At 56.8% G+C, this 14,810-nt stretch overlaps 1 protein-coding gene across 1 annotated transcript in view; it reads right to left on the bottom strand.

The window, feature by feature from the left end:
• SORL1 (sortilin related receptor 1) overlaps positions 1-14,810 on the bottom strand; it is a 149,559-nt gene that overhangs the window by 22,439 nt on the left and 112,310 nt on the right. The window contains exons 31-39 of the mRNA XM_070400142.1: positions 14,453-14,608; positions 11,180-11,329; positions 6,934-7,065; positions 5,920-6,046; positions 5,355-5,524; positions 4,071-4,183; positions 3,772-3,876; positions 2,966-3,038; positions 342-424 (exon numbers count right to left, since the gene is read on the bottom strand). Coding sequence (XP_070256243.1) covers positions 342-424; positions 2,966-3,038; positions 3,772-3,876; positions 4,071-4,183; positions 5,355-5,524; positions 5,920-6,046; positions 6,934-7,065; positions 11,180-11,329; positions 14,453-14,608 — 1,109 coding nt within the window. The remainder of the gene's footprint in view (positions 1-341; positions 425-2,965; positions 3,039-3,771; positions 3,877-4,070; positions 4,184-5,354; positions 5,525-5,919; positions 6,047-6,933; positions 7,066-11,179; positions 11,330-14,452; positions 14,609-14,810) is intronic.

Below are 14,810 nucleotides of genomic sequence, written 5' to 3'. Positions count from 1 at the left end.
GGAGGTGCTTCCACGTAGGTGACTCTCTCATGAGACACGTCCGCGGTGGCGCCCCTGCATCAGCACCAGCACCAGGCGATCCCATGGCCCTGAGCACTGCAGGGCACGCGTCCTGTCGGCACTGGCCTTGTCGGCACTGGCCTGTCGGAACCGGAACCGTGGCTGCGAACCACTTAGTTACATGATGTGGGAAAGGCTCGGGCTGAGGCCGGACACTCCCGGTGCAAGCTCAGGGCTCTCCGTGGGAGGAGCCGCCGTGGGCTCCAGTGTCACTGGCCCATCCCTTGTTTCCTCACTGGCACTGGGTCACCGCCCACCTGCCAGCCGCGTGCCCGCGTTACCTGGACGTCGCTCTGCGTGGTCAGGGTGAAGCTCACAGAACTCTCAGTGCAGCCGTCGATGTGGATGCCCGGAGGAGGGATCACTGAAAGAACCAACAAGAGGCGTCAGGGGAGGGGAGGCGGCAGGACCGAGAGCTCCTCGGTGGAGGGAAGGCGTCTCCTTGCTGTTTGTGATGGTCTCTCGTAGCCCTGCTTCCCGAGCTGAGGGGTCCCAGCCACCTGGCGACCACCGCTCCCGGGGCTCACTTAGCTCTCCTGCAGTGACGCCGTGAGGGAAAGTTCCATTATGTCGATGCCCAACAACCTGTGCCCGCCCAGGCAGAGGCCATGGTGCCCCTTCACTGGCACGAATAACGACCCTGTGGCCTGGTCCCTTTGGGAGGACGACAGCAGAGTAAACAGCAGGCCATGGCAAACGGAAAGAACCTAGTCCAGAGTCTGGCAAACCCAGTTCAACCTCCCGCTCAGACGCTAACAAGGATTAGCCACCCATCCTCCCGAGCCGGAGCCCGAGAGGCGATCTACGCTCCAGAGGCCAGGACATCCCGCGGGGACGCCCGTAAGGGTCTGGCTCTCAGCTACGCGCCCCTTCTCTCCTCTCCTGTGAAGCCTCCTGTGGGAGCCTGGCATCCAGAGGAAGCGCGCGCCAGCTGAGAGCCGCGGGGAGGGGCAGCAGGCAAAGGCCACTCCACGTCCCGGACCCGCTGACAGGCTCCTGCCCCAAACCTGAAGGGCTCAGGGGATGCGTGGTGCAGGGCACAGGCAGGAGAGACTCAAGGAGTGGACACCACCTGCTGGCAAAGACGGCAAGACCTGGGGTTTCTCGGATCATCAGCCATTAATGACGCTGGGCTCGAGGAAACAGCACCAGGGAAGTGCCGTGAGGAAGCTACCCGCATGACCACCGTGCTGCAGCGTGCACGGGGCGGCCACTCTGCGGACTCGCTCCTCAGCCACAGCAGGTGCACTGTCAGACTCGTGGGATCAATGAGAATCAGAGGAGATCGATTCACGTAAAACAACAAAGTGGTACTCAGGCCACAAAATGTGTTGCTAAACAGTGGCTTGTCTCATTGTTACTATTCATCCACCACATTCAATAATTAATCTGGTCTATGCCACTATTCTTCTCCTTCATCTTCTTTTTTCTTAATCCTTATCTGAGGATACTTTTCCACTGATTCTTAGAGAGAGTATAAGAGAGAGGGAAAGTCAGAGAAATCTCAATATGAGAGAAACACATCGATTGGTTGCCTCCTGCACATGCCCCTACCAGGGCCCAGACTGGGGAGGAGCCTGCAACCAGGGTATGTGCCCTTGACCAGGGATCGAACCTGGGACCCTTCAGTCCGCAGGCTGACCTCTATCCACTGAGCCAAACCAGCCAGGGCCTTCATCTTCTTAACATTATGACATTTCACAACAAATACTTCTGACTCAGTACAGAGCTGCCTCCTGCACGTACCCGAACCAGAACAGGCCAGGGGCCAGGTTCCTCAAGCCGAAGGGTTTTAAGAGAAGCAAAGGCAGATGTGACTATGCCCGGGAGCTCAAGGTGCTGACCTTCCAAAGCACCTGGCTGTAGTACATCCAGTCAGTCATATTTTGACCCTGCTTTGTGCAAGGACATGATACCACAATAAAAGCCCCGGGCAGTGGAATTCAGCACCTGCTCCAATCCCCACAGCACCTGCTCCAAAGCCTCCACTGGATTTGGCTGCCTCCCGGCCTGATCTCAACCAGACAGGGACTCTTCAGGACCCGGAGCCGATCTCTCACAGGTTCAGGTGAAGGTAAGATACCCAAGACATTCCACGCGCCCTCCCGACTCCAACATCCATGCCCACAGTCCATCAACAAAGCCCCAGGCACCACGGCAACATCGGGAGCCGCCTCTGCCTCCCCATCAGCGTGCACAGCCTCCACTTAATCGCTTCCTTTCGCTCTCACCAACTGTCTCCTGGGTTCCTGCTCGGGGTCAGCGGCAGAGCAGAGGGAGCAGAGCGGCCTCTGCCCTCACGAGGCACCAGCCCCCAGCACTGGGGCCACGCGGGCCACAGGCCCATCTCGCTGCCGCAGGTTCACGGCGGCTCAGGCACAGGCATGGGCAGCGGATCTGGCTCCTCTCCGCTGGCACTGACTAGGTGACAAGTGACTTGGCCTCTTTGCAGTCCCTCGTTTGTCCCTACAGGTGATCTGAGGGGTCACTTAATGAGGGGTCACTGAGCCAGCAGCTGTCCCTACACCAGCTCCTAGGCTGGACACGGCCACCTGCACGCTGCTGGAGCTGCCGGAACACAGTCCAGCGCCAGACAGACATGCACACGAGGCCGTCACCTTCTGCAGAGGAGAGGGTGCCTTCTCCTCTGCTTGGGGTGCTGGCGCACACACAGCGGGCCAGGCCTGGTGGCCTCTGCAAACCCTTTGCATGTTGCATTAGAATAAGTGCCCAGTTCCCAGAGTAGGCTTGCCTTCCTGTCACCCAGGGCGCCCGCACCGGTGTCGGGGAGGGGGCGGGGTGGAAGGTCGTGTGACACTCTCTAACCCCGCCCTCCTTCCCCAGGCACGCCCAGTGCCTCTGCAGGTTGCTCTCTTCCCTGAATCTGGCACCTGGAACCATGTACCTTTTCCCTGTGTGGTGGTGATGGATTTGGAGTCGCTCCAGTTTCCTATTCCACGGCTCGTCACCGCAGCCACCTGTTCAAATAGAGTGAACTCTGCATGAAACACAGGCCGTAACCACACAGCCAGACTCCCAGGGGCCAAGGAGAGAGACCTGGGCAGTGAAGTGTCACAGGTACAGGCAGGGGCCAGGATACTCAGAGGCCCTGCAACTGAAAAACGGAAGAGGTGTGGGTGGGGGTCCTGGGGGAAAGGGATCCGCGAGCACTGAGGTCAGGACATGACTAGGACAACAAAGCCCGGTTTTCCCAAGGAGCAGGGGAGCGTGCGCCCATAAACGCACACAGAAGTGTGCACATGCATGACAACGGCGCTGAGCCTTACAGTGTGAGGGAGTCTGTGTATGCACTTCATGGTCTCAAACATGTTTGCACAAAATCTATCTCTTCTGCTGGGGACACTGACAGCGTGTTTTATAAGAACTTCACAGCACCCGTCTGCAAAGGCCGGGCACAGCTCTGCACGCCATGAGGCTGCAACAGGAGAGGAGAGGTCGAGCAGAAGCACATGAGCTGGAGAGTTAGCAGAACATCGGGCACAGCAGGGCTCCCAGAAACCCTCGGCTCTGAGGGGCGTCTGACTTCAGGCTCTCTGGGACGGGATGCGGGTAAGAGACGGAAAGAAACAGTGGCCGCAGGGCGAGGCCGGGAATGAAGGTCTCAGGAAGGCAAGCAGGGCGCCGCGTGCTCAGGAGCAGCCCCGTCCACCACGGCCCGAGCCCGAGCGAGGCTGCGGGGGAGCAGCTCACCCTGACGGTGTACTGAGCGCCGACCAGCAAGTTCCTGATCTCCGTGACGTTGCTCGCCGCCCTCTGGGAGGCCCAGGTCCTGGAGCCGCTCCTGCTGTACTCCACCTGACGTGAGAAGAAACACGTGTTAGTGAAAGGCCATCACAGGTCGGGGCACCCTGACGCCTTACAGGGGCCAGAGAGCCGACGGGAAATGGGAGCTGTTCTAAGAGGTGACCGTTATTCACGAGGTCACATCCAACCAAATCCTAGTCGCACGGAAGACACTTCTGCTCCGCACGCGCCCAGGAGGCACTCACAATGTACTCTCGCACGAGGCCCTGGCTGTGGGCGGGAGGGGCCCAGTGGCCCACAATTGCTCCTTCCTCATCCCGGGGCAGGGACAGCTGGAGGTTCCGAGGGGCGTCGGGCACTAGGAGAGAGGCGGGGGGTTAAACACGTCTGCACACCGGTCCCTGGGGGAGTCCTGAGCTTCACACGAGGACGAGTGGGGTCTGGACCGGCCTGTGGCCTCTCCACCAGGCAGGCTGCTGCTGGTGCCCACACGGCAGGAAAGGCTCGGCCTGGTGGTGGCTCACGGGCTTTAATTTCCCTGCCGGGTCTCCCAGCCCTTGTGATCAAGTCTCCCCACCTCCCAGGGCCCCGTTATGAACCCCTTGGGAAAGACCCCAGCAAAGCTTCCAAAGCCCCCTCATTTGGTTTGGGTTAACCAATCCAGCCTTCGCTGGGAACCTCGGGGCACGCCACCCAGGACCCAGTCCAGGCCCTGCTGCTCTGCCTGCACTGTCCTGACCTCCCGGGTGACCTGAGGCACACGGGCCTCCTGAGGGTCCGAGGGGCGCCCTCTCCACCCGGCTTCCCCGTGGGCTCTGGAGGCTACTCAATGCCAGGCCCACTGAACGATGTTCATGTTAAATGTTAACACACAGGTCCGCGTGGCAGCAGCTAACGCAGAGCTCACGAGGCCGTGGACGCGGGAGCCTCGGACACATGCGTGTGGGGCAGTATCTTTACACTGAGCCACACATCTCTGACATGCCTCATATCTTAACGACCATGGGCTCTTAAGGGCCAAGCACTGGGAAACCCCTGAAGACAGAAGGCAGAAGCAGAGACTCAGTAACAAATGCAAAATAGGGCAGTGGTGGGCAGAATCTGAACGCACCTTTGTAGGCTAATTGTGTGACTTAATAAGGGTAAATGTCCACCCTGGCCGGTGTGGCTCAGTGGACAGAGCACTGGCCTGTGGATTAAAGGGTCCCGGGTTTGATTCCGGTCAAGGGCACCTGCCCAGGTTGCGGGCTTGGTCCTCAGCAGGGGGTGTGTAGGAGGCAGCCAATCAATGATTCCCTCTCATCATTGATGTTTCTCTCTCTCTCTCTCTTTCTCTCTCTCTCTCTTCCTCTCTGAAATCAGTAAAATACATTAAAAAAAAGAAGAAATGTCCAGCAACGTAGGCAGGACCACAGAGCAGCCGCCCTGCATCTACGCCTGAGGCATGTGGCCCCGCGCCCTCCCCGAGGGCCCCCAGGAACCCGAGACACCACGCCAGGCCTGTCGGGCGCAGCACGGGCAGCACTTACGCCCCTCGGGGGTCCGCAGCGTCAGGACGTCGTTGGTGCTGTGCACCTTGCTCAGGCACTGCACCTGCACCTTCACCTGGTACGTGGTGTCCGGCTTCAGGACTCGGAGCCTCGTGTTGGTTTTGTTGCTGTGGGTCTCCAGGGTCTTCCAGAGGCTCTCCCCCACCACCCTGGCCAACAGAATAGAGGCAGGTCACACGGAGGCGGGCGGCGAGATGCCCACCCATGAACAGAGCCCTTCCCTGCACAGCACAGTGCTGCTTTCTGCTCGAGGGAGACAGGACCTGGAGATGGGGAGGACCTGCTCCCTCCCCCTGGAGACAGGGAGGACCCGCTCCCTCCCCCTGGAGACAGAGAGGACCCGCTCCCTCCCCCTGGGAGACAGGGCCACGGAGACGGGAGGACCTGCTCCCTCCCCCTGGAGACAGGGCCCCGGAGACGGGAGGACCTGCTCCCTCCTCCTGGGAGACAGGGCCCTGGAGACAGAGAGAACCCGCTCCCTCCCCCTGGGAGACAGGGCCCTGGAGACAGAGAGGACCCACCCTCTCCCTGCGGGAGGACCTACCTGTAGTAGACATTATACACACAGGAAGCAGAGGGCATCTTCTTGGGCCGCATCCAGGTCAAAGTGACATCCCCAGAGAAATCGGCCGTCCACTGCAGGTGCTGCACCTTATACACAGTCAGTTCATCTGGAGAGAAGGGACACAGGGAAGAGAGCTCACACATTCTTGGATTTCAGAAGAGTCCAGAGGCTCCTGATGTGGGCAGACCTCCATGACCTAGACGGCCAGGCCACACTGTCACCTAAAGACGTCCCCAGGGCTTCCTAGCTTTCCCCTCCTTGTCTTCACTCATTTAAAGCCACTTCTCAATAGAGGGGGCTGGGTACAGGCCTGTGTCACAGCAGGGCTGCTGCTGCTGCTGCAGACTAAACGTGTTCCCTCAGAACTCACGTGCTGAAAACTAACTCTTTGTAAGCCACCCAGTCTGCATGCTCTGTGTGGCACCAAAGGGACTGAGGCCACTACTCAATTCATTCCAGACGGAAGTGCCAGGCCTTGTGGGAGCAACGGTGCAGCAGCCTGGGGTGGGGAGCCAGGAAAACAGGCTCAAGACCAGCCTTTCCCACAGGCATGGGGAGCTTTTACCACAGGCACGGGGAGCCTTTCCCACAGGCATGGGGAGCCTTCCCACAGGCACGGGGAGCCTTCCCACAGGCACGGGGAGCCTTCCCACAGGCATGGGGAGCTCTTACCACAGGCATGGGGAGCTCTTACCACAGGCATGGGGAGCTTTTCCCACAGGCATGGGGAGCTTTTACCACAGGCACGGGGAGCTTTTCCCACAGGCACGGGGAGCTTTTCCCACAGGCATGGGGAGCTGGGAACCTTCCCACAGGCATGGGGAGCTGGGAGCCACGCCAGGGGCTGGCTCAGACTGAGGACAAACTCAGAGGGTTCTCTCCAGTGGCCCCAAGGGACGAGGCCGGGCCGGGGAACAAGGCTGTGCCAGGGGATAAGGCTGGGCCCTGGGGGGGTGGAGGGGGGCGAAGGGGGAGACCAGGCTGGGCACTCACCGCTGCAGGCCTGCTCGTCGCTCTCATCCGCACAGTCCAGGAAGCCGTCACAGCGCTCCGAGGGCCGCAGGCAGGCCTCACCGTCCGCGCATGGGAACTCGCCGCTCGCACAGGCCAGGGCACCACGTGTGGCTGCAACACAGGGGGCCGTGCTATGTGAGCATCTGCAGGTGTAGGAACAGGGTTTGCCCCGAGGATGAGCACTGACTGAGCAGGTGCCACAGGGCCTGCTTCTGACGGGAACTGGCATCTGCTCCGTGACACTCGGAACCCTGGGAGCACACTGGGGCTCGATCCCGGCTCGGCATGATCTGCAGCAAACCACTGAACAGCACGAGCTCCGTTCCCGTCTACACAACCGGGGACAATCCCATCAGTCGTGTCTCCCAGGATCCAGGGGCAGCGGGAGGTCAGGATGCTTAACCATGTGTACGCCGTAAGCATCTATAGACGCAAGTGGAAGACCTTTTTAAACTAAATTCAAAATACTGCGGCAGTTAACTGATTAAGGGGCTCTCTCTCTAGGCCCCCAAACCGTGCCGTCATTTAGCCTGTTTGTCAGGTGAGGGAGCCTCCTGCCCGCAGCCCCACATTGGCCTCTTCCCAGCTGCAGCCCCAGATCAGGGTTCCTTCCTTAGAGACGCCAGTGTCCGGTGCAGCCCTGGCGGGCAGGATGCCGACAGTAATCGCTATTTCTGTCCCAGCGGCAGTCAGAATGACACTCTGATTTCCGGTTTGAGTCATGCTAATAATGACGACATGATCACAACACTGAGAGGCAGCCCCTCATTATGTGGTATTGTAACTGTATAGGTTTCAAAGTATTTACCAGGAAATGAAAGCGCACACAAAGAGCACTGAGTGACATGAGTGACACGACCCTACAACTATGAACCGCAATCAGATTCCCTCTCCAGTTCTAAAGGAGGTAAGCTGCATCAGGCTCTAAAGAGCAAGCAATGACCACATAATAGCAGATGATTATCCAAAGGGAGAAGAGGAGGAAGGCTACAGAACAGATGTAAGCCTACTGCCCCACGTGAGTTTGGGCTGACCCAGGCCCAGGGGTTCAGCCTTCATTACAGACTCCCACGGGCCTGCCCAGCTGGACGGGAGACGTCGGAACCCACCCACCAGGAGGAGGCCCTACAATCCTCCTGCTCCTCCAGCCAGAGACGTCGACGACGTAATCTGTGAGGCACGCTGAAGGTCACCTGACGTGGCAGGTGTGATTGAGCTAATGGCCCCGACGGAAGCACATCCGGGATCGTGGGGGGAGGGGCAATCCAACCGTGCGGCCCTGAGAGACCCTCCAGGCTGCGGTCGGAGAGGAGGGTGAGGTCAGAAGCAGCACCTGAGACGGACCTGCTGGTCAGACACGGAGGAAGGCGCCTCTCGCAGCCAGAATAGCAAGGAACCGATCTCTCCTGCCGCCACCGGAGAAGCAGCCCTGCCCACATGCTGGTTTTAGTCAGGAAAACCTACGTCCGATTTCTGACCCACAAACTATAGAAAATAACTGCTTTTTAAGATGTTAGGTTTGTGGTGACGGTTGCACACACTCGATCCTCTGCACCTGGCGATGCTACTGGGTTTCTGAGTTCAAATTCTCATTCCTCTGTTGGGACTCAAGACCAAACTCCTCCCAGCTCCTTCTCCCCACCCCACGCAAAACGCACTCAATATTCCATGCGATGACCATCCCAATATTACAAGAAATTACCTGAGATCACTAAGCCATGTAGATTCTGAGAGCAGAGAATTTATAAAACAGATTCGTAACAGGTCCTTCTGGGGGCTTCTAAACATCACCAAGTCCTCAGAGTTGCCTAGCCCAGTGATGGAGAACCTGTGACACGCGTGTCAGAGGTGACACGCGAACTCATTTTTTTGGTTGATTTTTCTTTGTTAAATGGCATTTAAATATATAAAATAAATATAAAAAATATAAGTCTTTGTTTTACTGTGGTTGCAAATATCAAAAAATATCTATATGTGACACAGCACCAGAGTTAAGTTAGGGTTTTTCAAAATGCTGACATGCCGAGCTCAAAAGGTTCGCCATCACTGGCCTAGCCTGAGGCAGACACATGGAGCGGAGCGTGCGCAGTGTCTGCAAGCTCCGTGGCAATTCGTCAGCATCAGCCGGAGCTGAGGGATTCGGTTCCAGAACAAGGTCAGGTGACCTGTTTCCTATCGGAAGCTGCCTCTGCTCCAAGATGCAGCAGAACCTGGATGATGCCACGGGAGGGACGAGCAACCGGGATATTTAACGGGAGAGGAAAGGACACAGGAGCCAGGGGAGAAGACAGAACCCTACAGCAATGGTCTTCAACTGAGGAGTTTCCATGTGAAAGAAGAATTAAGACATCTACGCATGTGTCTAGGATGGAAGTCCAGACTTCAGCTAAATAGATTTAAAAGACTAATTCTCGGTGAGAGAAGGAAAACTTCACAACCACTTGGGAGGCTAATTACAGACTGTCACCCCATCTCCTGGAAAGTCACCATCTGATACGGTGTCCCATGCTGAGATGAAACTGGTTCTCCTTGGGGAGGTGGGAAGGAAACTGTTACAGATAAAACTGCACTAGAATATTTAGAAAAGGCTCGAGAACCACTGCTGTGACAGTCTCAGAAGCCCTAGATGGAATTCATTCATCCTTCTATCCATTCACCCACCCATCTATCTAGCCACTGCTAACCCAGCCACCCACCCATCCATCCAGCCACCCATTATCCACTACCCACCCATCCATCCATCTACCCACCACTAACCCAGGCACCCATCCAGCCAGCCAGCCACTCATTATCCACTACCCACCCATCCATCCATCCACCCATCTATCCATCCATCCATCCAACAAACATTCAGGGACATCTCCCAATGAATGAGATGAATAAGATGAAGAGGTGATGTGTAAACCAGACAAAGGACCTGCCCTCAAAGAGCTTATCTTCTATTGAGAGAGACAGCAAAGAAGTAAACAAATGTGTCATTCTGGATACTAGTAGTGATAAGAGCTACAAAGACAGTAACAGTACGAGCATGACGGGGAGCAGGGGGGCAGGGCGGGGAGAGTCATTTTTACAGGACAGGTAGGGAAGAGCCTCTGCTCAGGGAGGATTGGTTCGGAAAAGTCCAAGGTCCCCATCGCAGAATTATTCCATATGATAAGAATGTTGTAAAATATCCAACAGCTGAGTAGTGAAGCTGGAAGGTGTCTGAGGTTCATGAAACATGCCTCAAAATTTTGAAAGTGGGAAAACATAGGGTTTAAGTTAGAAATGAGGTCATCATTATCTCTGAAAGTCTTGACCTGGTGATTAAACATGTATTGGTGGGCACGTGGAACAGAATGCAGGGTGCTCAGGGGCCGTCCTCTAAGAGGAGTCAGGCCGCACTCATCCCATTTCCTCTCAGACAGGCTCTCAGATTAATGAGTCACACACTCGTTGGAGAGCACATCTGGGTTTTAAGAGCCTTAACTAAGCAACATCCTTAAGAAAAGGCAGATTTAAAACCGGCTAAACTTATTTAAAGAATGAATACCAATCAATGAGTTCATCTCACCCAGAAGGAAGGTCCTATTCCAACTCCTTGTTGTTAACTATTTCCCATCTTATTGTGATTAATTCCTTGGCTCAGATATTCCTGCTATTATTTTGACAAGTGTGGGTTAGATCTGACCTGTTACCTTAATGTCCCAATGGTATACACTTTGTTCTTTTAATGAAATGTGAAATTTTACACTAATCCTTATCTAATTTCTCCGTGTTATTTTGGAGTGCTCACCCTATAAGAACTTTCAACAAGACATGATAAAAAGATAACAATTTTGGCCCTGGCCGGTTTGGCTCAGTGGATAGAGCGTCAGCCTGTGGACTGAAGGGTCCCAGGTTTGATTCCGGTCAAGGGCACATGCTAGGGTTGCAGGCTTGATCCCCAGTAGGGGGCGTGCAAGAGGCAGCCGATCAATGATCTCTCTCATCATTGATGTTTCTATCTCTCTCTCCCTCTTCCTTCCTCTCTGAAATCAATTAAAATAATAATAATAAACACATAACTTTGTACCCAAAAAACCCCCCAAAACTAAATAAATACTCCAGTCTGTTACTGATGGCATGTCCTCTCTGAAGCCTAATTTTCCTGTCCCGTAGTAGAGATGATACCAAAATGACAAGGTGAGTGAGACGAATGACACACGGTAATGGCACCCCGCCCTGGGCTGAGCCCCCAGCTCACGGCAGCCGGCCTCGTCCTGGCCTCCCGGGCAGTCGCGACGGCCATCACAGCGCTTCCAGTTGGGGATGCACTTCCTTGGCTGGTGGCACTCGAACTCAAACCGGTCACATTGCCCAAGCTGGGTGGGCACGGAGGCAGCAGTAACACCGGCTAGAAAAAGAGATTTTTACAATTTACTTTTTAGAATGGAGGGAGCTGGCCAGCAACAGTAACCAATTCCATGTTATTGGGAGCTTACAGTGTCTCAGGAATTACTACGAGGACCTGAGACCGATGTGAGTTCTGGAAAAGACACTGACTAGACACAGGCATCAAATTTTGCTCTCTCACGGACCTAAACAGACAAGAGCAACACGATTTTGAGGGCTGGGAAGCAGCCAGCCAGTGATGGGTGCCTAGAGAAACCAAGAAGGCTGTAACCTCTCTGAGCTGTCAGGGAGAAAGCTAAGAACCAGCTAGATCAATGTCACAGAATCTTCAAAAAGCTTGAAATTGGTATCTCACAGCCTGGGATGGAGAAAAACGGAACTCCAACACGAGGGAGGAAAAGTGAGTCCTCAGGATGACGGAGAAGTTACAGCTCAGAGAGTTACACCTGTGTCCCAGGCAGAGGGCAATCAGAATGAATTCACAGCAAAACTCACTGTGTCCGTGGCTCCTGTATCATCACATTCACCTGACAAAGCTACTGGAGTGTGTGCTTCAGCAAAACAAGGGAGTAAACCAAGAAAAAGCAGGACACACGATCCAGAAAACAGAGCATCTACATCAGGGAGAAGTCAGAGAGCATTCCCAGGAGGGCAGAGAAGTCCCAGGGCTGGGCACGCTGCCCAGAAGAGGCCCAGGTGGAGGAGGGGGAGGCCCAGCTGGGGGAGGGGGAGGCCCAACTGGGAGGAGGGGGAGGCCCAGGTGGGGGAGGAAGAGGCCCAGCTGGGAGGAGGGGGAGGCCCAGGTGGAGGAGGGGGAGGCCCAGGTGGTGGAGGAGGGGGAGGCCCAGGTGGAGGAGGGGGAGGCCCAGCTGGGAGGAGGGGGAGGCCCAGGTGGGGGAGGAAGGGGCCCAGCTGGGAGGAGGGGGAGGCCCAGGTGGAGGAGGGGGAGGCCCAGGTGGAGGAGGGGGAGGCCCAGCTGGGAGGAGGGGGAGGCCCAGGTGGGGGAGGAAGGGGCCCAGGTGGGGGAGGAAGAGGCCCAGGTGGAGGAGGGGGAGGCCCAGGTGGAGGAGAGGGAGGCCCAGGTGGAGGAGCGGGAGGCCCAGGTGGAGGAGGGGGAGGCCCAGCTGGGGGAGGGGGAGGCCCAGGTGGGGGAGGAGGAGGCCCAGGTGGGAGGAGGAGGAGGCCCAGGTCGGGGAGGGGGAGGCCCAGAGGGGGGCGGGGGAGTGCCAAGACACACTGGAGCTGAGGATCATCTGATGTGTTGACTCTGGGAGATGACTGAGAGGCTACTGACAGGTGGCAAGCACTAGCAAATGGTACACATAACCCCACTAACAAGCCACCACACAGCAACCACTCAACTTTCACACAGTCTGTGTCTTCATAGTTTAACTGAATTTCCAAAGGGGCCTCTCCCACCCCCTGCACTCTGCGAACACAGGTCTGTGGAGAAGAAGGCAAAAATGAGGCTAACGAGCTGGTCACAGTAAGTCCTGCTCTCACACTTGGACCACAGGGAGCCTGTAGAAGGTTCTGGCACAGGGAGGGTACAATCTCGCATCGTGTGTGGCTTCCGGGGAACCAGCAGGTGACTGTCCCACTGAGTGACATCCGGCAGCGAGACACCACCGAGCTAAAGGTGCTCCAACAATGTGCGTCAGAAACACAAACCTTCACAAAAGCTGAAGGGATACCTAACCAGGAGTCTGCTCATTCATGGGATGAGTCGGAACTCGCTAGTTTCTTAACATCTTCATCAGAGTTTCAACATTCAAAGACACTGCAGAGAAGGATGATCCAGTTACTGAATAGGGAGGCGGGCCTTGGGGGGAAGCAGAGATTGAAGTGTTTTGTTTTGTTTTGTGGGTTTTCCAATCAGTTTAATTTGAGGAGCATGTATGGGACACCTAATTATTTGCTTATTATTGTGATACGCACAGCGGTGGAGTCAACGTAGCATGCATGACCCCCCACACAAGGCACACACGTCACTATGGGCAGAAGATATTTACACGCATGAAACATGTAGGAAGCAATGGCCAGCCAATCAGTCAAGAATCAGAAGGTACTTCACTGAGGCTGGGAAAGAGATCGACATCATGTAAAGGCTCTGTGAGGAGGGGCTGGAGGAGGAAGCCCGCACTCGGGGGCCTGTGAGCATACGGGAGCTCCTGGCTCCACCTTTACGGCCGCCACCACCACCCAGGATTCCGTAGCAGGGAGCGGGGGTCAGGCTCGGAGAAACACTGACCTCATCCTGGTCTCTCCAGCTGTGAAACCCATGCCCTGTCTGTTGGACGGTGGGCGTCGCTGGAGGGAAGTAGGGGAACCTTGTCCTCCAAGGTCAAGGAGGACAGAGGACTCTGACAAAGCAAACCGGGTGGAAGGAACGCGGCGAGAGCAGGCGCGGAGCCGCAGCGGGCCCAGCACGGGTGTGAGAAGCGATGGGCAGGGCAGGGGCTGGTCTAGCCCCTGGACCCAGGACAAAAGGAAGCACTGAAGCCTCTGAACAGGGCAGGGCAGCGGCGTGGGAACCATCTGGGAGGAGGAAAAGCAGGTGGCGGCCGAGGCGTTTGCCGACAAAAGCCTGGCAAACAACTCTTGGGATAACTGAGCCTGAAGCGGCACCCTTGCCTCTGGGCAGCTAAGGGCGGCACCGGATGGGGTCTCCTGCGGCCCGGCCTCTGCACACGGTCAGCCGCCGCTGATCCGGCCACTAGGTGGCAGGGCTCCCCGGCCTTTCAGTAGGAGAGCCGCCCATAAGCAGGGAAGCTGGGCTCCCACCCCCCCCCCCCACCCCCCCCACCGCTCCCATGGCAGTTCCTGGGAGGAGAGCAAAGGTGCCCCAACGCAGCGGGTGGGAGACGGGAGGCTGCCCTCTCTCGCAGGAAGATCAGAGCAATTATAGGAGACGAGGCGCCCCAGTTCCAGTTCCCGTTCCCACGAGTCCCCTGCTCTGGAGGAGCAGCCTGGCCTCTGAGCTCCAAGTTCCAGGGGGCAGGCACCAGCCTGGCCTGTGAGCTCCAAGTTCCAGGGAGCAGGCACCAGTCTGGCCCTGCAGAGCCAGGGCGACCCCGAGGTCCTCCCCGCAGAGCAGGTGCCGGGCAGAGGGCGCTGCACTCACCGGGCGAAGGGCAGGCTTCCTCGTCTGAGCCGTCCGCGCAGTCCCGGTAGCCATCGCACACCCAGATGTCCATCACGCAGGCCCCGCCGCTGCAGCGGAAGTAATTTGGTGGACATGTGGCAGGCCCAGGAGTGGGGGAGGGGAGAATGTGTGAATCTGAGGAAACACCAAGAAAAAAAAGAGTTACAAGAAGTTCAGTCTGAGACCAAAATAGGTCCTAAACTCGTGTGGACACCCATTTCAGCTGCACCACCCAGCCCCGTGCCCAGCGAGGTTCTGAACTGCAGCTCCTCTCAAAACCATCAGTCTGGAGGTCGGAGCGGACCCTGCTTTTCCTCTCCGGAGCAGCACCTCACCT

Source organism: Myotis yumanensis, unplaced genomic scaffold (assembly GCF_028538775.1).
Source record: "Myotis yumanensis isolate MYYU_CA2020_CCGP unplaced genomic scaffold, mMyoYum1.0.hap1 SCAF_19, whole genome shotgun sequence".
NCBI classification, from domain to species: Eukaryota; Metazoa; Chordata; class Mammalia; order Chiroptera; family Vespertilionidae; genus Myotis; species Myotis yumanensis.
This window is presented reverse-complemented; position numbering and strand designations above follow the sequence as displayed.